This window comes from Anser cygnoides, chromosome 4 (assembly GCF_040182565.1).
Source record: "Anser cygnoides isolate HZ-2024a breed goose chromosome 4, Taihu_goose_T2T_genome, whole genome shotgun sequence".
Taxonomy (NCBI): Eukaryota; Metazoa; Chordata; class Aves; order Anseriformes; family Anatidae; genus Anser; species Anser cygnoides.
Genome location: NC_089876.1, coordinates 8,991,470 through 9,017,225, shown reverse-complemented (window position 1 = coordinate 9,017,225; position 25,756 = coordinate 8,991,470). Strand labels below are relative to the sequence as shown.

Genomic DNA, 25,756 nt, shown 5'->3' with positions numbered 1-25,756 from the left:
CTCTTTAAGGATGTGCTTTCTACAGCTGTGTTGTTTTTGTTGTTGTTTTTGTTTTGAGCAAGATGAAATGACTGAACAGTCCAGGCTTGCATTTTGATTTGTGATAGTTTGGTTAAAATGCAGACATGTTTTTATTTTAGAGCAATAGATTTATTTTAACACTCTGTTTTCTAGATTTTTCCCATATTGAATTAAGGATCCTTGCTGACTTATCATCTGAACCAGAGCTTCTGAAACTGTTCCAAGAACCTGAAACCACTGATATCTTTACCACGCTGGCTTCTCAGTGGTAAGAGTAAATGTTGCAATTTGGCATATTTATTGCCCAAAACCTATTGTATTACTGTGTAGTGATAATAAAAAACAATATTTTGTTACAGTATCTATTGTTAATCTAATAGTGTTTTAACACTAGGAGTAATAATTCCCTTCTGTCTTTCTGAGCCTTTTCTCCTCAACTGTTGTTAATGATGTATGCCAAAATGTTATAATCCAGCTGACAAGTATAATCCTTGAGACTAAAACCAGTGCAATAACATATTCTGCATAGCGCATGCTGACAAGTTTCTCACTATATAATTGTTCACCAATACTTTTTTTAGAATTCCAGAGCAGCATTTAAGTAGGGTATGTGTCTGAAACATTGCAGAACAGTTTTTCTTAGTAAAAGTAAAAACATTCTTGAAATCTGGTGGATTATTCAATAGCAGTATTGGCATCAAATTATATATGTACAAGAAATATGTCTAGATCTCATGGGCTTCCTTTCAGCTCATATGATTTAGTGCTTCCATCTTCTGATGGATGATGTGTGATACTTTGAAAAAGTGGTACATAGTAATTTAAAAAAAATGTTTCTTACATCCATTTCCAGATTATTGTTTACTGATCTCTTCAGCATGCAGACCAAAAGATTAACAATCCAAAAAGATAGAATATTAGTAACTTAGCTGTATGAGAGTGTTTCTTATTACTGTTTTTATTATGATGATGCCTAAAAGTGTAGGCTGGTATTCACTTTGTATTCAAAAGTGCATGGGCACTCAATAAGCGGATAGGATAGATCTTATAGAGACAGGGAGATAGATCTTACAATTTGAATGTGCAACACTGGTAAAGATCCAGTAAAATAATATAACATGTAAGCAGGTTGAACAGAATCATGTCATGTAAATGTCACGCGATTTCCATATTTTCTCTTTGCTTCTCTCTTTATTTTTTTATCCCTGTTTTTGTTGGAAGATTGCTAGCTGAAAAAAAATGAAAGCAAAAATAGATAAGATGAATTCATCAGTCCTGATCTAGCTCAATCCAAATTCTACAGTTTCTAAATTTCTACTCAGTGTGGTATTTGCTAATATACTATGAAGTAGTAAAAATAAACTATTTTATAATTGTCATGCTACCAACAACTGAATCCGTGCTTAAGACATACACGTACAGTCTGGGAAACACAACTCAAGGTCACAAACTTCCCAACAAATGGAGCTGTGGAAAGATCACCTTTTTCTTTAGAGTCACTTAGAAGCTTCTATTGACATTATGATCAATTCTTAGCTCTGACATATCACTAGAACCTCGTGATGGAGTTAAATCCTTTTTTTAGTTTGGAGGTATATTGCAAATGTATGCATGAAGATGAGTCAAATTTTATCTCAACTCTGGGCAAAGCTCCAGAAATACTATTCTATTCAGCAACCTCACAGCTTTTGGCAGCCATCAACCTCTTATAGTTGCTACACAGTAACTTTAAATTTAATGAAATATTACAGACAAATATTTTTATCAGACAGAAGTGTCATGGTGTGTCTACAAAATCATTACATAATGATTCCTGCTGACTTCCTTTAAGCTTCAGAAAAGCTAATGCTTGGAAGTAACTATTGAATCTATTATATGACATTAATTACAGAAGCATGAAGGTTGGATTTCCTCTGATCTAACCCTGGATGCCTGTTGTATACCTGGTGAGATTAATTTGGCATATTGTTGATAACCCTTATGTAATAAGATCATTTGCATGTTATAAGTGTTAGTTTCTCACTGTTGAGTACAATGTAGGTCTGGGATGGTCATTTCACATGTAGACATCCATTTTGTCATCCATCCACTGTTCTGACAAATTTAATTCCTCCTATTGGATCAGTTCCTAGTGAACTTATATTGGGTTTTGGAGTTTTATCCTTAGTTTATTAAACACTAAAGAGAAGACACAAAATCACAAGCTCCACAGGTATCTTCCCATTCCAGCTATTTATTGATCTTTTTTAATCCACATTTTTAATTAGTGGAATATGGCTGGTTGCTAGGGGAACTATGATATGGCAGAGCAAATTTGGATTTCAGAGGAATGTTAACTGTATGGATAACACCAACTCTGAGAGTATAGTTTTGAAATTAATTTTCTATTTTTTTTCCCTGTGAAACAGTAATTTGCAAATGTGAACTGAGTAACTGAATACATATATAGACCCTTTATTTAATACTTAATTTGCCTGTATAGATATGGATTTGTGTATTTATTCAACTCGTGTCAAAAACCAGGAGATTTAACATGATCATAACTGCAAGGACAAAAGTAATTCAGGGAAACAGCTGTGTATCCTTGTTTTGAATATAGTCATTGCTAGGAAAGTTTGAAAACAAAAATATCTACTAGATAAAATAACTAGCCAGTTATTTGAACTTAGAAAAGGTCTAAAGATACAGAATTTAATTATAGTGTAATATGGTAGCTGTACAAACGTTGCTTTAGAAAACATAGCTAAATAATAATATTTATGTGCTTTTAGAAAAAAGTCTTGTGTAGTTTGCATGAAATAACACACACGCATCCCCATCCCCCACTCCCATTGCTATTAGAACAAGTTAAGGGAAGGAAGAGCAAAACAAACTATTTTATGTCCCCTTGGTCTCCTGATTTTTATTAGGTCTTAATCCCGGGGCTTTAAAATCTGTGCAAGGGATATACCAAGTGGTATACTAAATGTTTTATTCTGTTTGAAGGGATTGCTGTTTGTAAATCTTTTCTAACACATCTTAGAAAGCCTAGACCATTTTTTTTTTCTGAAAGAAATTAATAAAGAATGAATTAGTTTCAGAAGCTTCCTCTGAAGAAAAAATTTAAGTTAATGTCAGTGTCTGATAGCATTCCAGTTTCTGAACGTGTGTCAGATACCTCTTAGCAGGCTTTCTGCATCTAAAAATCCTTAGACTAATAAATATTAAAACATAATATATTGACAATATTGACATTTGAAATTATATTGACAATATAAAATCTCATCCCAGAGTCAGACCAAGATTTATACCAGTTTATTCCCTTATATATAAATTTAAGCATTATGACTTCTTCACCTAAATCTTAATTCCATTCCTTACATATCCTTCAGGCTAAAGTCTTCTATCTAAAATGTAATCTTTTAAAAAAACCTTTACAGTCTTTTTTTAGCTTTTGGTGATGAATACACATGATTGACAGTTTCTGCCAAGAGGTTAGCAGTATGACTTTGTGATTGAATTAAGATCTCTTACGTATAAAAGCTTTTGTTTCTTAATTTGGTTGGGTATGCTCTACCAGGATTCAATCCGTCTCTGGGACATAGAGATATCTGTCTTGGAAACCTGTTGGATTGATGTTTCTATTAAACATTACTTGTATGCCAACTTTACACTTGTCAACAGTGCAGTGTAGAGATGCACAAATGTATGTCAACCCAAACAATGCCTATGCATCATGGCAAAAGGCTGAAAGAAAGCACTAACTCAGGAACTGAACTTCAGTGTCACATGCAACACCATACCCAGCCCAGTGAGCCTAGCCGAGAGGCACTCCTCTGTAGAAGACCAGGCTGTAATCTTGTACTCCTATGGCTACTTTATGGAGAGAGCCTGTCTCAGCAGTAACGCAGCCTCCACCAGTTTGGAATTCCCTGCAGCACGCTCGGCTGTTTGCTGTAAATACTGTAGCTACTTAACTATACGCAGCAAGCAGTATTGTGTGTTCTGTTCGACAGAACTATTCTGAAATCGCTATTCAGATAAAATTCAGAAGTTGGTACTTACTTTGTGAGTTTCTGGGCAATCTGATGCTTAGTCTCATGTGTTTTGTCTTCAAATTGCTTCTTCAACATGAAAAAAAAATGTTCTTGGAATTTAATTCCATGGAATCTATGGAATAAAATAAAAATTATGTCTGTTGGCCACTTTCCAGTAAATTTGCTTCTATTGGCTGTTTTTGTCAGTGAAAAGCCCAAGCTCATCTCTGCCTTGTACATCCAATATGTTTTCTGGTAACCTAGCATCTCCAGCTAAAACCAAGATGATTTCAATAAATTTTAATATTCACTTGTATATGCTTAGTACTGTTCCTACTCTTATCCTAGCCTCTCTGTAATGATTATCATATGCTATCGCCTACATTATTTTATGGAGAGTACTGTTGTGGTCTACTGAGAGGAAGCCTTAAATGACAGGTCAACACCTTCTAACACAAGAACACTAAGAGCGCATTACATTAATGATCTATTCACTACTGAACACAGAGTAAAGTTTGAAGACTTGCCTCTAATTTTAAAAGACATGATATAACTTATTCCAGCTATCTTGTGTTATATTGTCATGATGTCCTGTGACAGTTATAGTCCTTTGGAAAAGCCACGTCATCATCACAGTGCTGAAGATGATGAGAACTGTCTTGGCAGCTCTCTGACCTGCAAAGAGACCTAACTGCCATAAGACGTACAACTGACAATGACTTTCTGAATGAAAATGCTGTTACTTCTTTAAGCTAGCTTTTCCACAGTATATGAAAAATAAATAATTGTCTTTAAAATGTTGTTGATGGACATATCTTAAAGTCCCTTTCAAATGTGGAAGCTGAAAAATATGTTTACACCATTTTAGGGAGTCTGTGATTTTTGTTTTTTTTAGTTAGAGGTACAGTGACTAAAATGAAGCTGGTAAAGGGACTAGAGAGCAAGACATATGAGGAGCAGCTGAAAGAACTGAGGCTGTTTAGTCCGGAGAAAAAGAGGCTGAGTGGAGACCTCATCGCTTTCTATAACTACCTGAAAGGCAGTTGCAGTGAGGAGGGTGTTGGTCTCTTTTCTCAGGTGACAAGTGATGGGACATGAGGAATCAGCCTTGCCAGGAGAGGTTTAGATTGGATGTCAGGAAGAATTTCTTCACAGAAAAGTGATTAGGCACTGGAACGGACTGCCCAGGGAGGCGGTGGAGTCACCGTCCCTGGAGATCTTTAAGAGATGTGTAGATGTGGCACTTAGGGACATGGTTTGACAGTAGACTTGTAGTGTTAGGTGGATGATTGGACCTGATGATCTTTAGGTCTTTTCCAAACTAAATGATTCTATCAGTCTACCAGTCTCTTTCATATTCTTCATTTGTCACTCTTCAGTAGGCTGATGTTCCTCTGCCATAGTATATACTGGTATAGGCCATACCGGGTCAAAATCCAGGAAGAGTATCTTGATTTAGCTAAGCACTTAAACATGCGATAAATGTTATTTAGTCCTACCTTCCTGCCTGTGTGCTTTTTTGAGATGGGGATAGTACTGCTTCAGTGTTCCCAAATCAAGCAAATTCTTGCCTCTTTTTTCCTATTCTTTCAATATGTGGGTAAGTCCTTTCCCCTGCTTCTTCAGAGTTTTTCTTAGAGAACTGGAGATCCCTCCTAGTGATGAGTTCAACTGTAGCCAGCACAGCATTGTGCTACTCCATCAAGTGTCCTGACGGCAGCCTAGCCCTACAAATACAACTACATTTTTTATGGCTCTGGAACTAGCTTAGTCATTTTAAGCTTGAAGATCTCATCACCATGTTCCGATGTTTAATATGGACGTTTCTGATACCTGAAAGTTTGATATACTTCCTATGTTTTAGGTTCTTGAACCTGAAATAGAATAGAAAACCCAGCATTGAGTTGCCAAGTTCCTTATACAGTGCCAAATTATGCATCTCAAAAGGTGAAAAATTCTACATGCTGGCCAAAAAAACATTTAGGAGAAGCTAATGAGAAATTCTAATTACAGAAATAGGTGCTTGAGCTCCTCTTAGAAAGCTGGAACAGAATGACAAGGATAGCCAGTCACTTGTGTCCATACCTGAAGACACCTGCTAGATAGATTTTATTTAATTTTATTTTGAAAAAAGTGAGCTGGATTCACTCTTTTTAAGTGGCGATTGTGTCCAGCTTTTATACAACAGCTAGGTGCTTGGAGACCTCAGTTCAACTTTTCTAACCTTCAAGCATTCAAATCTGCATCTGTCTCATTTCAGGAAGATACAGAGCAAAATTAGACTGGGTATGAAAGCTTCTCCACTCTGTGCTACTGTCTTGTTGCAGCTGAGATTCTGTTCAGTAAAGATTGTAAAGTTGAAATAATTGGATTTGTTCAGCTGAGAGAAGATAGGATTTAGGAGACACATGATAATAATCTTCTAATATATAAAAGTTGTTGCAGAGAGTAGGCTAGAGAGTGAACAAAGCATAATGAATGAGCTTACACTGTGGTAAGAGATGTTTTGGTTAACATTAAAGCTTTTTAATAGAAAAGGTAAATAAATACGGAGGTGGATTACTTCTCAAGACTGTGGAATATCTATCACTAGAAGGAATGAGTCAATCAGATATTTCCAAGGATAGCTGAGGTGGCTTTTCATTCACCCTCAGAACCATGTTTTTATGGCCTTATGATTCAATATCTAAGCTGGATTTGTGAGGCCTGGAAATTAGACCATGCTTTAACTGCATCTCACTGGGAGGAAGAGTTGTCTGTAAATCCCACCAAGTGAAGAGAGAACTGAGTTGCTGGCCCTTAGTACCCTGAAAAATATTTCAAGGTGGTACTCCCCTCCACCTATAGTATGAAATAATAATAATTAAAATAAAAATAAAAGCATATTATAGACAGAAACTGTGTGTAAATAATGCTGTAATTGGATTACATCTCCTAGATTGGCTCCTACAGGGCATCACAGTAGAGGTCAGGTGTGCTCAGAGTGGGTCTATGATGAACATGTGCACAATGTAGAATTTCAGAAGCCTTTTGAACAGTTAGGAGAGAAGTGTTCCCTGAGATGTGCCGAGAATTCAGGGATATCCAGGCTTCAGGGGCCACTTAGTGGTGTCAGATGTGTTTGTTCATAGATTTGGGTGTAGGCATCCACACCCATTTCTCAGATTTGGTCTAGGTATCACAGTTTCTTATGCAATTGCCAGTACAGATTTGTTAGAGATGGACTTCCACTCAGACCGTGTACCGTTCGTTAAAAAAATGAGTGTAGGATTACTGCTCTGAGGTGAGCATCATCCCAAGGCAAGTCCCTAAAACTAAGTGGGTAGAGCTTCAGATATTTGCTTTATGTTCTAGTCTGTAGAAAATCATTATAGGGTCATGCTTTTATCTAGTGAATGATTCCTAAGGCACCCATTGGCAGGCACCAACCAGATATTACAGATATCTTTGCAGCCTCTCATCTTCTTAGTTTCTACTTAAATGTGTTTCTTGTAAATGTCCTACAAGATTTACGAAAATATTTTGCCCTGTCTATGTGGTAACTATGAACTAAGATGTGAAAACATCTAGACTATATATCCTCTTAAACAAAGAGCTTCAGAGAAAAAGACCTTATAAGTAGATTAGTCACCAATGTATTGAAATGAAGCTCTAGCACTTTCACATTCAGAAATTTAGCTATGGGAATACCCAGCTAATTTGTAGGCTCTAGGAAGAATATAAGTATATGAAACAAGGAACATTCTGTTGACCACAATATCTTTCTGAAATCAATGCAAATTTAAACTAGAAACATCATTAGATGTCTTTTCAAGGTACATAGTCCTTTTCTGTAAGTTTTATTTACTACCTGAAAAGGGGAGAAATTCAGAAAGCTCCTTAGTAAATTGTTTACAGTATGATCTAATTGTGAGCACAAATCTGTTACTACTGTAAAATGCATATTTTCATTTCTGTGGAAGTAGTAGGATGATTTTCCCTGTGCATAAACTTTTCCACACAGTGAGAAGTGACCTAGGCATCTTCTCTAATGTATCCTGTGTCATAGGTTGTCACCTGAGCCAGTGTAGCTCCAGCATAATGAAATGCCTGCTAATCTCTCTCAGAAATCATCCCATTATAGTTAAGATTGTTGGACAGTTGTGTGTTAGTATTTTATGTTGTATTCTGTAACTCTTTTTGTATACTTTCCAATCTGAATTGGAGAACATATAAAAATTTACTTATATGGAATGAATTTTCCTTATATTCTGCAGATAAAAATAAGAGTAGAGAATTTTAATAATCCATATTAAAAATATTTCTATAGTACCATGTAGTCGAGGAATATCTCTAATACTGTTCAATACACAGATGTACTGTGTATTAAAAGATAATTACCCGAATAATCTGATAACTGCCACCATTCCAGTGTTGAAACAGACATTCTTTTTAAACTATTAATTTCTACCTCTAAACTATAATTTATCCTGTACACGTTAACTACTGATGGTGAATTAAAGTAACAAGGTAATTGGTGGATACTCTTTCAGGGTGATATGTACTTTGTACCAAAGGAAAAAAAAAAGGAGGATTTGCGGCAGTCAATTGCGTACGATGCTTATGCTCAAGGCAGTGCTTGGAAAAAGGCTGGGGAGTTTGATAGTGGTCTAGCTGCTTCTGCTTCAGTTTGACACCTGCGTTTTGTTAAATACAAACCCCAAAATATTCACTTCTCTCTCATTTATCCATCTGCTTCCTCGTGTTCTTGCTTTATTTGGTGGTGGTGGAGAACAGCATGAATAGATGTCCTTCTTCTAGGTATTGACATTATCTTCTAGTAAGTACTAGACATAATTATCATTCTGCTTATGTTGCTTGCAGAGAGCTCAAAAATGGCTGCAGAATAAGAGGACATTGTCTCATTATTTCTTTGTAGCACTGGTAGCTAATACCTGAAATAAGAATATGTGTATCTATTATAGAATACCAAGGGATTTATAAAATTATTCACTTCTAATCATTCTGAGAAACATTCCTTTCCATTTTTGTAGTGTAGGTTAGGTCGGCTGACACTCGAAGATATGGAAGAGCCTTTCATTTACGTTATATAATCTGTGCCAGAATCAGAGGAACTTGAACACTTAATTTCCAATAACCTCGGGAACTGCAGGCTGTTAACAAAATGTGCTGGATATAAAAGTCCATGTTTCCTCAGCTGATGTGTGTGTGGGACGTTGGTAATATATAGCAAACCATTTTGGTAAGAGAAGGATGTGCTAATTTTGGATTTGATTCAAGGAAAAGCCTAGAAAGAAGCAAAGCACAGAACTAGTTAGTATTACCACATTGGAAGGACAAAAGTTGTGGGCTTTTGTGTTTTAAGTTCAACCAGATCTGAATACAAAGACCACAGTGCAGAAAGTTTGGTTTTGTTCTTTAGAGACTGTCTTCCTTTAGGAAGTGGAGAAAATTTATTTAATTACAGCCTGCCAAGCAGGGGACTCAAGGAACTGATTATTTCTATTAATGTCAATGTGAGCCAGACTGTTGTGCATTGGGTCTATCAGGAACTATAGCGAAATAGGTGAATTTTGTTTTTCCAGCTGCTTAGAAATTCAGGATACTTACTGACAATAGTTCTATCTGTTGATACCCCGCTGAGTTGTGAAGAACACAGGAAATAAGCAGAGGGATTTTGGATGTTCCTGAAATAAATCAAAATAAGTCATCATGGGTTGAATTATACAAAAAATAGTGTACTGGGTCTGTTTGAAGAAGATAAGGTCGAGTATGCACAAATGTTTGGTGGTAGGCTGACTAAATACATATACACTTGCCCATTCCTGTTTTATACAATCTTGTTTCAAGTACTTTTTTTTTTGTATGAAATAGGTTGTAAGGATGAATCAACATTTATACTTAGCAAAACACTGACTTTTTTTAGTTACTTTATATGAATGTATGGTGTAGCAAACATTGAATTAAGTTGAGCTGCCTACTCCCTTAAGTTATTGTTACTTAAAACTGCAAACATCAAGCTTCAGATGAAAAAAAACAAACAACTTTAACGATTAGTCCTAACTCTACAACTTAAATTCAAGGCTAATACCAAATAGCAAAAAAGGCCAGTAAAACCTGAATGAGATAAATGGATTTATGAGAGGCAAAAGCCCCATCTGTAGCTAAATGCTTTTTAAACAAGCTATGATTAGAATCAGAGAATATCCCTAGTTGGAAGTGACCCACAAGAATCATTGAGTCCAACTCCTTGCTCCAAGCAGGACTAGTTTAAAATTTAACCATATGTTGAGAGCATTGTCCTAATGCTTCTTATTTGCGTTTCTATATTAATTTTATGAAAATATTATCAGCCAGCCCTTGAAAAAGGCTTCGTTAATCAAGACATGTCACCTGGGTTTTTGTTAGTTTATTAAGGAGTAATGAGATAATCATGTTTATCCAGGTGGACTTCTACTGAGGAGATGGGAAGAGCTTTACCTTTCCTCCCATCCACATAAGCAGACATATGGCTACAAGATGCAGCCACGGGGTTATGCAGCTCCATTTTCCCCCAGCTAAGGCTCTATCAGTTTTTGTTCATTGTCTAAATAGTGAGATATACTAGCTCAGGACTCTTAGGACTCCATTGTTGTCTAAAGAATTTTTGGGTAATCCAGACTATTTCATACTCTTATAACCAGACATTACAACTTGCAATCTCTTGGATTCCTTTTTTCCACTTTTTATGAGCTTAATGTCAAGTCTAAAATGAATTTGGATTAATTCTTTTCATTTCGAGTCATGCATTGGAAAATCAAATCTTTTTTTTTTATTTGATTTGGAGTGTAATCACACTTCGTGCCATTGAGCCCATATAAGATTGTGAAACTGTTTTGCAGTATTAAGACAAATTATGGACATAGCTGCTCTTTGCCGTGGAGTACTTGGGGTAACTTCTAGAATCCTGCTTTTGAAGAGAGTGGAGAAAAGTTTTCATGTGTATTATATGGCATTCACCTTAAATATGTGTAACTGAAGATCTCTGCCGGAGTCTCCATTCAGAAATACATGACTGTCTTGTGGTCTTTCAGCTCTGCAGTCTGGCTGTGTAACTCAGCCAGTACTGATTCACCTTAAATCCCGAGGTTTGGAGCTCAGTGCTACCTGCTAGATGACAAAGGGTTAATTTCTTTCATTAGCATCGGATTACCCAGCTTTATAATAATGTTATCATTTCTAATTAGTTTCAAGGCTTCTGCTTTTATTTTTCTTTTATTGGAATAGACTCTGAAGAAATGATTGTTGCAGTACTTAAAACTGAATAATTATTAGTACTTACCCATCATCTCATTGTGTATGTATCACTTCTCTTCTGATTAATATCCAAAATAGCTCTTACTTTATATCTTGTATCTTTCTTTTCTTATTCACAGTCTTACTGATAAAGGGAGAGGAATGAGGAATTTGCTTTATACATGCTGTTCAGGCAAAAATTCAGTTTAAATGGGAAGTCATGCTCTTCCAAATCAAATCACGTTCAGGGGCAGGTATGCTGTGGCAGCAAGTCTAATTGTTGAGACACTACTTGTTATGAATCTGGTGTTTAATAATTACTAATTTTCTAAAATAGGTGTGAGTGAGGCTGTAACCTGCAGCTCCTGCAGCTGTAGTATTGCAGATTTCTTCAAGTCGTACTTGAGAAATTTTTCACATCTATGATGTACTACAGTGGCAGATTGAATTTCTGTGTGAATAAATGTAATGGTAGGAAAAGATGCTGACAAAGTGACAGTAGTTATTAAGAAATAGAGAAGCATTCGGAAGAGAAGGTCTAGGAAAATGTAAGGCAGAATCTTACGCTGCTAGGTAATGCTTTACACTTGGTAAAAATATGCCTGGTCTTACACAGGAGTATAAAAACTAGAAGGAACTTATTAGCCATAAAAACTTTTTCAGGTGATAATGTCATAAACTCTCTTCCATAGATTGGTGGGGCCTTAACTTAGAGCTAGTTTTAGCCTAGATAGTTCTACTGGAAGCTGTTGAATTCCCCATTCCTCTTCTGGCTTGAAGTCTCCTTTTACTTTCTACCTTATTTAGTCCTACAGTTTATCTAGATAAATTATTCTTGCCAACATTGTCCATTAGCTTTATTAGCTCTCCTTGCATGCCCAGAGTTTGCTTTGCATAACTACTTCAGGAAGGCAATCAATTGTGTTCTCAGCCCTCATTCTTTAAGGAAACTAGACACTTTTTCTTAGGGTATTTGTCACCAAAATAACTTAATGAACTAGTGTTAGGAGCAGCTAGTTATGACTCCATGGAATTCCTCGCAAGTTAATCTGTATTTCCTCTTGGCAAGGAAAATGAGCCTCTGTGGCACTGACTGACTGCTTCACTAAGCTGCTTCAGTTAGCAAAGCTAGCTTTTTAAGCAACCTCTGAAATCTCTGTGCCACAACACAGCCTCAGGTATATTTGTATCATGGTCAAGAAACGCGAGTTAATTTTGGTCATGAAATTGGGCTAGCAGAATGATGAATTAAAGAAATCATGACTTGAGAGGCTACCTTTATCCCAGTAAATTTAGTGCCAGGGAATGTTCCTGGTTGCTGGCACTCAGTATCTGCGTTGCTGAATTGGTCGCTATCGTGGTTGTGGCTCTGGACCAAACAGCTCCTGGGCACAATTCCTGAATTAGCATGGGCCAGGGATTATTTCTACCAGGCTGGTGGATGCAGCACCATGTTCGGATGGTTAGAGATTTTTGAACTATGGATGTGTGATGTTGTTTTCCACTTAGCCCCACTGCTGCAGGATATTTATGGACGGGTTTAATTTCTTTATGTTGATATAGTCAGTATCTCCTTTCATATGGTTGATTTTTCGCTATTCAATATTCAGATAGCCTACCTCCATACCTGTTTCAAATTAATGTTTCTCGAACATGGTGACCAAATTAAGTTAGCTACCCAGATAAAATCTCAACAGTACATTGTACAGCAGAACTAATATTGCCCTGTCATGATTGGAAATAACCAACTTGTCACATACTGAAATTGCATTTGTCTTTCCCTAGCCGAACCATACTCTTTCCTTGTCATTCCGTGGTCAAATATTACATTTTCCTCTGTTTCTAATTGTTCATGCCCTACTTTATGCAAAAAGTGTATGCTTTAATAATTCTTATTTTCAAATGAAATAACTTTGCAGAAAAACAGTAGTCTTTTTTAATTATTATTATTTAGACACTGTGAAAGGGTGCATTTCTCAAGCTGTGTAGGGATAGCTTTGCAATTACTAAAGTCTAGAGGGGGTGAAATGGTGTCAGGGTGCTATCTAATTTTGTTCCTGTGTGGTATATTGGAGGACAATTTGTTGCGGAGTATCTTGAAAGACAAGCTCCAAGTTCTCTGTATATTGCATTTGAGTTTATTTTTTCTGTGCTATTATTACACTCGCTTTGGGATGAGGCAGTCTCTTATACCTACTTGAAATCATTGTGAAATCAGCTGTAATTGAATCCTCAGTTTATATCTCTGGAATATCATTAATGATAAAGTTCATCGCTTTTGCCTAAATTTCTATAAGACTACCAGATTAAATCATTGTTCTGAAGAAGTGTCATTATTTAAAATCAAGCTTGTTTGCATTAGGCAAAAAGCATTAATTCTAGTTCGAGCTTTTCATTCCTCTCACAACAAATGTCACTTGTGGAAATGTCTGTTTATTAATGAATGATTGTAACTGTTAGATTTTTGCATAATAAAAGAAATCATACTCAAAAGATTTTGACAGGAAACACTTGAAAACTGTGGCATTTGCAAATACAATCTTTGTGATAGCTGTAATAATATTTGTTTTGCCTTTGGAATACCTATGTTAGGCAGCACAGCCTCCACAAATTAGGGTATAAATACATATACCCACATATATATACACATGGACATAGATATATATGAACTTTTATGTTGAGATAGAGGAGATAGATCTAGATTTTGACTTGCAGTATTCAATTATTATACTGTGTTTTTACAAAGCATTCATGCAGCAGTTTAATTTGCTGCCACTTTATCCCCCTACTCCTGTGTCCCATTCCTTCTGACACCCCTGAAATTTGGTAAAAAGGAGGAGGTTCAGTATGCCTTCTCAAATCAGAGTTTTAAAACATTGTAAGTTCTATGTTGAAAACCTCATGGGCATCGGTGTGGACTATTTTATCAGTTTTACTTTTTCAGCACAGCAATTTCTATCTGTTTTGATAGCTTACTTGCAACGGTGGATATTAATTCTAATTTAACACTGGACTTGCCTTGTACCCTTACAGACTGAGTGGTAACTTATGAAAATTTCAACTTGTAGTTTACAGTCCCTTGGAGAAGTACAGCTGTGACATTTGTTTAGACTAGCAAATAATAAGGCAGAGGGAATAAAGTCTTCAGGAAGCATAATGGGTTTTGTTTTTTAGAAGACTTAAACAATCACTTTAAATAAACCAGGTTGTTAACTACAAGCTTAACTAGACAGCTTAATTTTATATCAGATTGGAAGCTTATTATTATTGCACATCAGATGGTTTCTTAGCAGTCTAGAATAACTGAAAAACAAAGCTTTAGAGTTTTGATCACCACAACTAACAGAAACTAGTGAAAAAGCAAGCTCCGGGGTTGTAGGGCAGTCCTCAGTTGTTTCACAATGTTTAACAATGCTTGGCTTTGGTAATTTCATGAAGAAGATTTCTTGTATATGAAGAGTTATCTTCAAACAGTCATTTTCACCTACAGTGGTTTTGATAAAATGCTAGATTTTGTGAACACTCTCCAGATCTTAATGAGATGTTTCAGTTTATTTCATTTAACTCAATTAACTTTAACTTGACTTTCAAGCTAAATCTTGATGAAATCAAGAATGTAAAGGCAGGTATTACAGATCCACACTATTTTAAAAATGTTTTGAGGTGCTACTACACATTTTGACACAGTTTATAAATAATTCATTTTTAGGATTGAATCTGACAATAGTAATTAGATTTTCATTGATGGAATTTTTAGAATGTGGAAACTGATGAAGTAATGGGTGCATTTTGCACAACAGCACTGGGAATCTAGCTAATATGTGCCAAAGAAATCAAGTAAGGCTTATGGAAAATACTATCATATCGTATCAACTTGGAGAATTGAGGAATTTTTCTTGCTTGATCTAGGTCTAATAGAAAGTGTCCGGACATCTCTTTGCAGAAGTTAAGACCTAAACGCTTTTGAAGCTTTGGTTTGAAACCCACCGATTATTTTAAAAAACAAACAACTCATACTTCAGTTTTTGTTTTGCCTTTAATTCAGTGTGATTATAAGCGTAATAGAAATTTAAGCTGCAAGAGGTATTGTCAGTGAAGACTGAAAGAAAAGGATTATTCATTATCTCATCCCTCTCTGCAGAAAATCCACATATATATCATAATTGAATTCTTCCTCTTTTCTTTGGCTATTAAGATCTTTAAATGTCTGCTTCTTACCTTTTTCTGAACTGTACAGATGCATTTTGATGTAGTGTGACATACTCCTGCTTGTTCTTCCTGAGCAACCTGTGTATTGTTTGCTGGTGCTTTGATGGGGCAACTAATTGCAGTTACATCATCTTTTGGTTGTGTACTAAGAAATTTGTTTCCTGCTGTTTCACTCTTCTGGTATTTGACTAAGGCTGTTCTGAAACTCTATTTCTTTATAAAGTTACGAGACTCCTGACTGGGGCAGTATTGGTAATTATTTGATACTTTGCTACAGCTACCTGTACCGTTTCCCAACATGGCTTCCATTCCTTCTTAACTATTCAAAGCTTCTTACAGAAAAGCTTGAGAAGAAAGAACTCTAAGAGCATTAATTTGAGGTTGATCCCTGACATGTAGTTTAAAACAAGTGGTCTCTGATGAATTTTGTCGTCCTATCTTGTATGGCCCTTGTAAGCTGTTTAGATTTATTTGTTCTTTCAGTGATGGTGACCGCCGCCATTGACATTCACACAGTCGGTGACTTACTTTCATTCTCTGCTTTTAAAGCTGAAGACTCCGACATGAGAATGTCCTCTAGCTGATTAATTCTTTCAACAATCACATCTCAGAAACAAACATCACCTGTCTGGGAAACTGGCGGTGTAAGAAAGAACTACAGTTGGGAGAGAAAAGCACTTTTGTGTTCCTGCAGGAGTGAAGGAGAGAAAAGATGAAGGTTCCGGGGTAGGGTGTCCTCTCTCAAGAACCTCCATTTGGTATCAGGCACTTTCTGATCTCTCTGAATGAAGTCCAAAATTGTACCTTTTTAAAGAGAAATCTCTGACCTTTTTTTGTCAAGGGCACTGAAAATAACTGCTGTCTAACATACCTCCTCTGTACCTGGGAGATAAACATGCAGGTAAATATCCTAGTAAAGATAATGGATCACTTTACTCCCAAATGAATCCTTCAACAAATTGTTACTGATGATAGGTATAATTTATGACATGACCTTGTTGCAATCTCTTTATCTGGTTCCCTGGTACTTTAAAATGTAGCAACAGAAGACTTCTGGCCCACAGAGCAAACTAAAAAGATATGTCTTTATCTTCTGTAAAGTGCTTGAAAGCTAAACATCATGGTCTCTTGCAGAAGGTTTAGGACTAATGAAATAAATCTTCGTGCAATGGACTACAGAGGCTACTCAGACAAAATTAATTATTTTATAATTAACCACTGGAAGGGCTTTTAAAATCATAAAGTGCTTATGGAGTCTTGAAAAAGAGTTTTATAGGGGTTGTAAAGCTTCTCCTGGTGCTAAAAGGACATAAATTAAAAATCAGTTTGGTGGAGTAGCATACAAAGGGGAAAAGAGATACAATGACAAAAATGTGGTAGAAAAGAACTGGCTGTGGTATAGGAAGGACAGTATCAAGCTGACTGTCCTGTCGTCTTTCTTTCAGAGGAGTGTCCTTTAGTCTTTTATTCACAGAAGATGAACACAATTAGCTGAAGTGAAAGCTTTTATAAAAACCTCTAAATGAAATAGAATACAAAATTTATTTTTTAATACAAATTTAAGCTCCCTGATTGGGAGATTGTGACCCCCTCCCATCTTTAAGTACATTCCCATATTTACGTGGAAAATGAATGCCAGAGGTTCACCAGTGTGAGCAACAGCCACTGCAAGACATCTCTGCTTTCCCATGCCAGGGTGGGAATGAGTATAGGTTAAGTGAGGAGTCTGTATATTACACTCCAGATGAAAAGGAGGATATGTGAGGAATCTGATGTTATTGATTCATTGATTGGAGCATATCCTTGGGTGAGAAGCTTCTCTGTGTTATTCCAAAACCTTATATCTCACTAATGCAAATCACATCAAGATAAAAATGCAAATAGAGGCATTTGGCATAACATCTGATTCAGACATAAAAAGCGCTTGGAAATGACATAGATACAAGAATAAAAGAAGAAACTGCTTAATCAATATATACTTGGGTTATATCAGAAAGGTCTTGCTTTCTGTTACCTATTTCACCTGCTGTTTCCCCTGACAACAAATTAGTTTGCGTTTCCTTATAGATGCTTCCCTGCTATTTTAGAAAAGTACCTTACCTTTATTGCCAGTCTTCTGGGCAGTCTAGGCAGGTTTCATTTTTCATCCTGATGTCTCTATGCTCTTATGAGGAAGACAAACTAACTACTTTATGTTTAGAACATAGTTGTGTAAATGCCTTATAGTTAGAGAAGCTACATATATATATATATATGGTTTTCATATGTTATGTGGTTTTCAGTAGACATTGTATATCAAACTGTACATTAAAACTGTGTATGATAAAATATGTGGGCTAACTGCACATACTTTATTCGTGGCCCTTGCTTATCATGCAAGACAAAAGTAATAGTCTATTATGAAATGACAGTGGCTTTGAGGAGACTGGTTCCCCACCTCTTCTCTGTATTGTAACAGAGATTAGCCACATAAAAGTCACTCCAAGATCTCTTCCACACATTATTTAAAAATGTCTGAGACAACTTATGCCTGAGCCTTGTCAGTATTTTCCATTGGTTATGGAATGGTAACTTTCAGAAAGATCCCCTACTCTTGCACACTGCATTAATGGTGAGCAGGCTAGGTTATAGTGGAGCCAATCTCTTCCGTATGTTTAGGATGCCCAAATACATTGTGGTATATATTCTGCTTGCCAATGTCACTTAAAAACTAAGCTTTCTGAATTGACCTCCAAGGTGATATATCCAGTGGTGTTACCACAATAAAATGGAGCAGTTGCCACTAATTACATAAGTTGCCTGTACCAGTTGCATATGCCAGCAAAGTTCCAGGCACAACCTTACAAAATACATAACCCTCACCAGTATTTCATAGCAACAGTGATTAAAAATGGCAGATTTATATACTTCACTGAAGAAATTAAAACAACAACAACAAGTGTAAAGGAGCAGTCAGATGAATGAATGTGTATTCACTTGTATATTCAGTCATTTATTGGACATTAATGACCATGTATAAAATGAATTTAGGGGCACTCCATCTCCTTTCCCGCAACAACTCCCAGCTAGGACTTGGATTAACTGACAGATGCAGGAGAGCAGCCAAGAGCTTTGTGGCTATTATGACTGGGCTTAGCTTGGTGTAATGTAATGCAGAACAAGGCAATGCATGTCTGCCAGATATTGTGTTGGAGAAGTTTGTTCTGCCTTGTCCTGTACATAAACAGACGACTTCCGTCACCATGCAATGTTTCCCAGAAATACTGAAATGTCTTATCGCATTCTTTCAAGACTGGTTTCCTTCCATTTCTACCTGTTCTCAAAGTTTTATTTTGCTATTGCCCAATTCTTATATCCTGTGGCCTCTTGGATTTTTTTTTTCTGCATGTGTTCAACTACTTTGTGTTCTGTGCTAATTTCAGTATACCAAAATTTGCATTTATTGTTTATTTATAATATTCTGTGCAGTTTAAAAATAATTCCATCTTGTTCTCTACTTTGTAATAAATATATTATTCTGATTCTGGTTTGTAGCTAAGCTTTTTTTTTTTAATCACAAATAAGATTACCATATTTTTCTTGGATATAAAGAAACTTGGTGTTCATAAGTTTTAAGACTTAAGTCAGCAGAAAGTCTTTGGAATGCTCTTTAGACCCCATTAATATATGAAAACATTTTGGAGAAATTATAGAAAATATTCAAAATACTTGAAAAAGTAATTGCATATGCATTGTTTTAAGTTTTGTATCTGCTGTGTATATTTCTTACTGACAATTTGGTTCCTTAGAAACTTTTCTTTCTTTCCTTTTTTTTTTTTTTTCTTTTTCCAGGCAGCTATTCCCTTTTTGGCATACAACCTACTTCATAGTAGAACTATCTCTTTAAAGAGCTTGTATATCTCTACTCTGACCACATTTGTCAGATTTTCTATAACTTTCTGTGCTAAGTTATTTTGCTGTCCTCACGGACCTTTCCTGGTTGTTCAGCTCTGATAACTCCTTCCAAGAATAATGAGATCTGTTAACCTGAACTTGATAAGTGTCTTCCAGCACAGAAGCCCATTCTTTATTTCACCTAATAGATGTGTATCAAGTAAAGAACTATAAAGCAAAGTACTTGCAAAGCAGGACTAAACAAAGGAAAGCAAAGGACAAGCAAATCAGAATTGTGGAAGTAGACTGAAATAAGTATGCACCAAGGACAGGAATGTAAGAGCGTGGGCACGTAAGAGGTGAAATACTGCACATCTGGAGATGGCAAGTCAGGAAGAAATTGAAGATGGTAATATTGATGATGAACTTGACCAAATAGCTTATTAAAAGGTGGAGTAATAAGAAAGATGTCATAAAGCAGAAAAACATGTTTCATGCCAGAACTAATAACTGCATGCATATTTTTCTGGAGGACTTCCACAACAAAGCATCCAGCAAATTCTTTCTTTCAAGTTTTGTTTTCTGCATCAATTTGTTTTACATTCATATACATTAACATTCTTCCTGTTCTTCTAGATGTACATACAGTACTGACGAAGTGAGCTGACGTTTGCCTCTATGTCACTGTCTAGGCTGAAGATTTTTTTATGCCCAGTTTCCTTTTTTTGGATTCAAGTGTGTTTGAAAGGAGTGTACCCCCAAAAGATATCTATTTTATGTCATACCACAATTCAGCACTGTTTTCATGTATTAGATAACTTTCTTTGTGAGTGTAGCTTAAACATCTCTTATACAAATAAGAAGATGATAATGTTTCCTTCTCAATACTGTGGTATTCTGTGATGAGTCCAAAACCAAAATAAAAGTTTTAACTTTAAATAGATTCTTGCAGAACCCTTGGTAACAAATTAATTTATTATAGAATCATAGAATGGCTTGGGCTGGAAGGGACCTCAAAGATCCTCTAGTCCCAAACCCCTGCCATGGGCAGGGACACCTCCCACCAGCCCAGGCTGCCCAAAGCCCCATCCAGCCTGGCCTTGAGCACCTCCAGGGATGGGGCAGCCACAGCTTCTTTGGGCAGCCTGTGCCAGTGCCTCACCACCCTCACAGTGAAGAATTTCTTCCTAACATCTGATCTGAATCTATCCTATTTTAGTTTAAGACCATTCCCCCTTGTGCCCTATCATTATCTACCCAAGTGAAGAGTTCCTCTCCATCCTTTCTATAAGACCCTTTTAAGTACTGAAAGGCTGCAACGAGGTCTCCGTGGAGCCTTCTCTTCTCCAGGCTGAACATCTCCAGCTCTCTCAGCCTTTCTTCACAGGGGAGGTTGTCATGAAAATAAATGTATTTCTAGAGGAAATAGGCTCAAGAAGAAAGCCTAATGAGGATTTCTAGCATGGTTACTGCATGTATGAGAAATTGACCCCCTAATGCCATCTTGTTATTCAAAGGAATAGTCTTCTCAAACTGCAGAAGTACCACTCTATTACAGAAGGAATCAAGGATCACAGGTAGAAACCAATCATTGTTAATATAAACAGGAAAAAAAAACCCACAATTTTCATTATTAGAAAAATAGGAATAGTTTTGATTAATGACTTCTATTTGCTTGAGCACTTGTGATTTATATGGCAATTTCTTTTATCATCTTTTATTATTCAGGATTCTTGAGTGGGATACATACATTTGCACATATCCAGGGTGCTAGATTTAATGCCTCTCTGCTGAGCGCTCATGTTTCCCCGTCTGACACACTAGGATGTGTAGACTAACCACTTTGTATTTAGCACTTTAGTAAATGAAAAATTTGTCACAATGCTCTAAAAATGCTACTTGCTTCTCATATATTTCTTGAATAACTGAAGATGAGGAAATGCAAAGTGGCTGTCATGCTTGCTGTAATCACATGATGCGGGTCCATTTGCACCATTAACTGTCTTAGACAAGGTTTTATTGTGATTGCTTACAATCAAAACAGGATCCTTTTCCTGGTACTGTCTATCGTGATTACAGCAAAGTCTATTTCTGTTTTTCTCTATCAGCCCCTTCAGGTTGAAGTTTGGATGATGCAAAATCAACCTTAAAATCCTAAAAATCCTAACACCAGGTTTTGCTGTGCACGTTACGAAGTTCTGGTGTCTTGCACTGTTAAAGCTCCTTTAGAACCACCAGTCCCACCCAGTAAGAGCAAAGCTCTGAGCTTGAGTTGCTTCCTCAGTACCACGACCTGATTAGTCTACATGTTCCTCTACAGATCTCCAGGACTTTTTGCCCACTGTATTCTTGCAGTTATAGCCCTTCTTTTTCAGAGAGTTTGGCAGCTAACATACCCCCTGCTCACCCCTTGGCTCTTGGTTTTCTCTAACCTCAAACTTAAGCGAATCTGAATGTAAAATCTATTGCTGTAATCCTCTCTCTTGTTTTCTCTAGGCATCTAGTTTGAATTATGCATTACTAGGAAAACAGAATTAGATTTTGTAGTTTCCCTAATTTATGTATTCTTCAGTCTTTGCTCTTTATTCCAGAATGGTCCTCAGGTGAGATCTACTGTCTGTTCTCTGGGGAACTCCTGTTTTCCCTCCAGACTCTTATTTTCCCTCCTGGTTCTGGATAGATGTTTTCCCAAGAATATGTGTAGCTTTCTGCCAGGTCCTTCAGGAAATTCCTGCAGACTTTCTGCCAGAAGTTGCTTCAGGAAATCTTTGATGATGTCTGGTTTCCTAATTCTGCACATATTAGTTCCAATTGCCACTCTGTCATCTTAATCAGGTACATTTGGGAATCTCAGCCTGTTTTATTCGTAAGAGCCATGACCTTTTCACCTGGCACAACAGAGAAAGCAAATTTTAAGAGCCTCCAACTACCAAAATGATTGACTTAAGTGGGAATAATCTTGACACTGAAAACATCGTCTATCAGATTATCTAGCTCGTCATGTCTCTCAGCCTAAAAATGAACAGAGAAAAGTCCATTTTATCTTTGAAGCAATGATGCTGTTCAAAGTGGCAATGTGAACTTTTACAAAGCCAAAGGCTATTTGCCCAGGGAAGTTTTGAAATTGTGCTCAATTTTATTTTTCATCTTCAAAAAAATCTGCATTTCCGTAAGGACTTGCTTAACACTGATTGCGCCCAAGGCCTACCTGTTCATCTTTTGGAGCCTAATTATACCAGCACTTTTCAGAGGCTAGGCTGAAATCAGTGTATGGGCCAACCAAGCACAAATCTGTGGCTCTGTTGATTTTCTAGGTGTTTGGTTGTCACGGTGAAATAATGGTGAAAGACTCTAAGAAGACATACAGAAGAATGACATTTTTTCAAAGCTTGTCAGACAAACTTCCATGATAAAGCATCTTTCATAACAGAAAGCGTTCATGACAAAGCATACCAAACAGAATTTTAAAATGCGATCAAATCATCATGAACATACTCATGAGGAAACTTATTTGCAAGCTGTGCCTTGTGAATCAGGTATTTCTGCCAGCAGTAAATCTCTAAGTTCCAAAGACAGTTAGTGTAGGTATTTCTTTTCAGAGCGTGATGAGCAGATGAGATCCCCCTCAATGCACTTCTGTTTAAACCAATTATCAATATTCATCAGTGTTGTCAATTGTCAGTAATTCAGGATTCTTTCAGAATCTACATTTGGATAAGAAAAAGCATAGGTGGCATAAACTTGGTCACTGCAGAGGTCTAGCTTTTAATTTGCAAATTACTAAATCCATGAGCCCTTTCACAGGACTATTTACATCACTTGGTGAGTGAACGGGGAGTGGGAAGGGCAATGCTTTGCTGCCAGTAAACTAGCTATGCTCTCCAGTTAAGAAACAGCCAGTGCTGCTGTTTTATGAAGTCTCTCTATAGTGGAGCTTTTTAAGACATGTAAGAGATTTGGTACATGCTTATATCAATCGTTATTCTTGATATACAACCTTTGTTTAAATTAGCTTTAGGTCAGACTTATGTTCAGAGTCTCAATACACTTTATATCTTGAAGAAATGCTGTTGCTGGGGAGATTTAACTTTTTTCATGGATCAGTACTGGGGCCTTTTCACCCTAAAGAACTAGTAGTATAGTAGTAAGACTTTTCCTAGCCAAGGATTTGATTTAAAAGCAAAGGAAATGACTAGATGAAGATTAAAGAAAAAAAAGTTACTATTTATAAAAATTTACTATAAAATCTACTGTTGACTATCACCACTGAAAGTTTTGAAGAAGTTGTATGTTCGTTGTGCCTAAGACAAAAGCCCCTAAGTGCTTCTATTCCTTGTGTGTATGTAGTTAAATACATTTTCTGTGGGGATAAACATTTAACTTAGTTTTAACTGAAAATATATTATTTTTGTTTGTTCATTTAGGAAGGGGATTCCAAGTGAAGAAGTGAAACAAGCTGACAGAGAGCAAGCAAAGCGTATAGTTTACTCAGTGGTTTATGGAGCAGGTAGGCATCTTACAAAATAAACAGCTACAGTATATTCCTACCTTGTATGTAACTTCTGCAAGTGTGCTGAATTCAGGGAAAGGAATAAAATTTTGTATTATATTGTTATTTATATCAAGTATTGTTAAATAATCTACTCTGCATCAAAATTATCCAGGTAATATAGCTACATTGACATACACAAAGATTACTCTGATTTTTGTTTATTTGTTGTTGATGTAACTGAAGCATTTGTCTTTATCTCAAATTAGTATAAGAAACTTTGCATTCTGTCAGTATGTACACAGATGAGAATAACTGTAATGAAATCAGAGGAATTCAGATATTGTCTCAAAGCATGTTCACAGAATGTTGAGGTTGGAAGGGACCTCTGGAGGAGCTTGCCTGTATTATGCTTACTTTCATATAGTAAATAATATTTTTTTTAATGTTTTCTTAGCTTTAAGTTACACTTGGTTTATATTTTCAAGGTCTTTTCCATAATCTTGGAGGATAGAAAACAATATAAGAAAGAAGAGTCTCACTATGTCTGTTGGTACTTTAATAAATATACCAGATATTGAGATGGATAACAGTATTACAGACTTTTTGCTTAATGTGGAGCAGTTATATTCATCTGCTTATGCCTCAATCACTCCGTACAGCTGCAGAAAATACAACTTAAACTTCTGTAAAAGAAAGAATCAATTCTATTTAGTGGCACTATGTTCAAGTCCTGAATTATACAGAACATAGAGGAATATCAAAGTGTTTAATGAAAATCAAAGAAACAAATAGTGTTATTTTCAGTTATGAAAGATATTATAGAATGGAGAACAGTAAAACACACAGGCTGTTTGTTGCTACCAATTCCCCTGGCACAGATAATTTAAGGGGAAGTCTCAAGGAAGCTTTAATCCACTCCTGGGAGTTGCTTAGCATGGTCTGTGCTCCTGCATCATGAAATGTGATCTTACATGGCTGTACAGTCCTCTTTTTTTGCTTCCCAGAAACTGCATCTCCCTGGAATTTTTCAGACTTCCTTATAGATACTGTGGCTTAATTTTCTGACTGTTTTATGTAATGCTTTGTTCTGTATAGCAGTAGTTCTTTAGAAGGATAATATGGACATTGCAACATGTCACAGAATCACAGAATTGTAGGGGTTGGAACGGACCTCGAGAGATCATTGGGTCCAATCCCCCTGCCAAAGCAGGTTCCTTAGAGCAGGCTTCCATATGGATGTTGCAGTTCTCTAAGGAAGCCACAGCAGTCTTCTAGCTATTAACAATATTTGCTTTAGCAGATAGATTTGTCATTTTCTGACCAAAGAAGTAAAAAAAATTACTTAGATGTCAAACAAATGCACAGGCCTCAGCTAAGAGTCATCCTACATGTGAATTTCTTATTTTAGCACCTTGTCCAGACTAGTGTTTCTGGAGCTCAGTGGAGATCCTGACATGACAGAGAACAAAATGGTACAGAATTGTTCTGAAATGCACATCAAACTGACTGTGATGGCATTTAGGTGGCTGAAATCCTTTCTCTTTCAAAAACGCTAGATAATTTTTCTTGATGGTATTACGGTGACAATAACTATTCCATGTTTTTAGTGCCTTGAGACATTGCCTCTCAGCTTGTTATTTGCAGACACAGTGCTGGTTTGTGTTGCTGTGCAGCTAACAAATATATCTGTCTTTCAAACCTCTTATGACTAATGTTGATGTATGTTTTATTTTTACTGGAACTGTTTGGTTTATAAATGTCTTTAAACTGTAGCTCCTAGATTATGTTTTCACACTCTGGAAAACTGTCCTAAGGTTTTTTGTTTGTTTGTTTGTTTGATTGATTGATTTTCTATCTTATCTTATAGATG

At 36.4% G+C, this 25,756-nt stretch overlaps 1 protein-coding gene across 4 annotated transcripts in view; it reads left to right on the top strand.

Moving 5' to 3' along the window:
* The window catches only part of POLN (DNA polymerase nu), a 110,638-nt gene that overhangs the window by 53,969 nt on the left and 30,913 nt on the right, over window positions 1-25,756 (top strand). For all 4 annotated transcript variants that reach the window (XM_066995606.1, XM_066995602.1, XM_066995601.1 and 1 more), the window contains 2 exons: window positions 175-289; window positions 23,819-23,901. In XM_066995606.1, coding sequence (XP_066851707.1) covers window positions 175-289; window positions 23,819-23,901 — 198 coding nt within the window. The remainder of the gene's footprint in view (window positions 1-174; window positions 290-23,818; window positions 23,902-25,756) is intronic.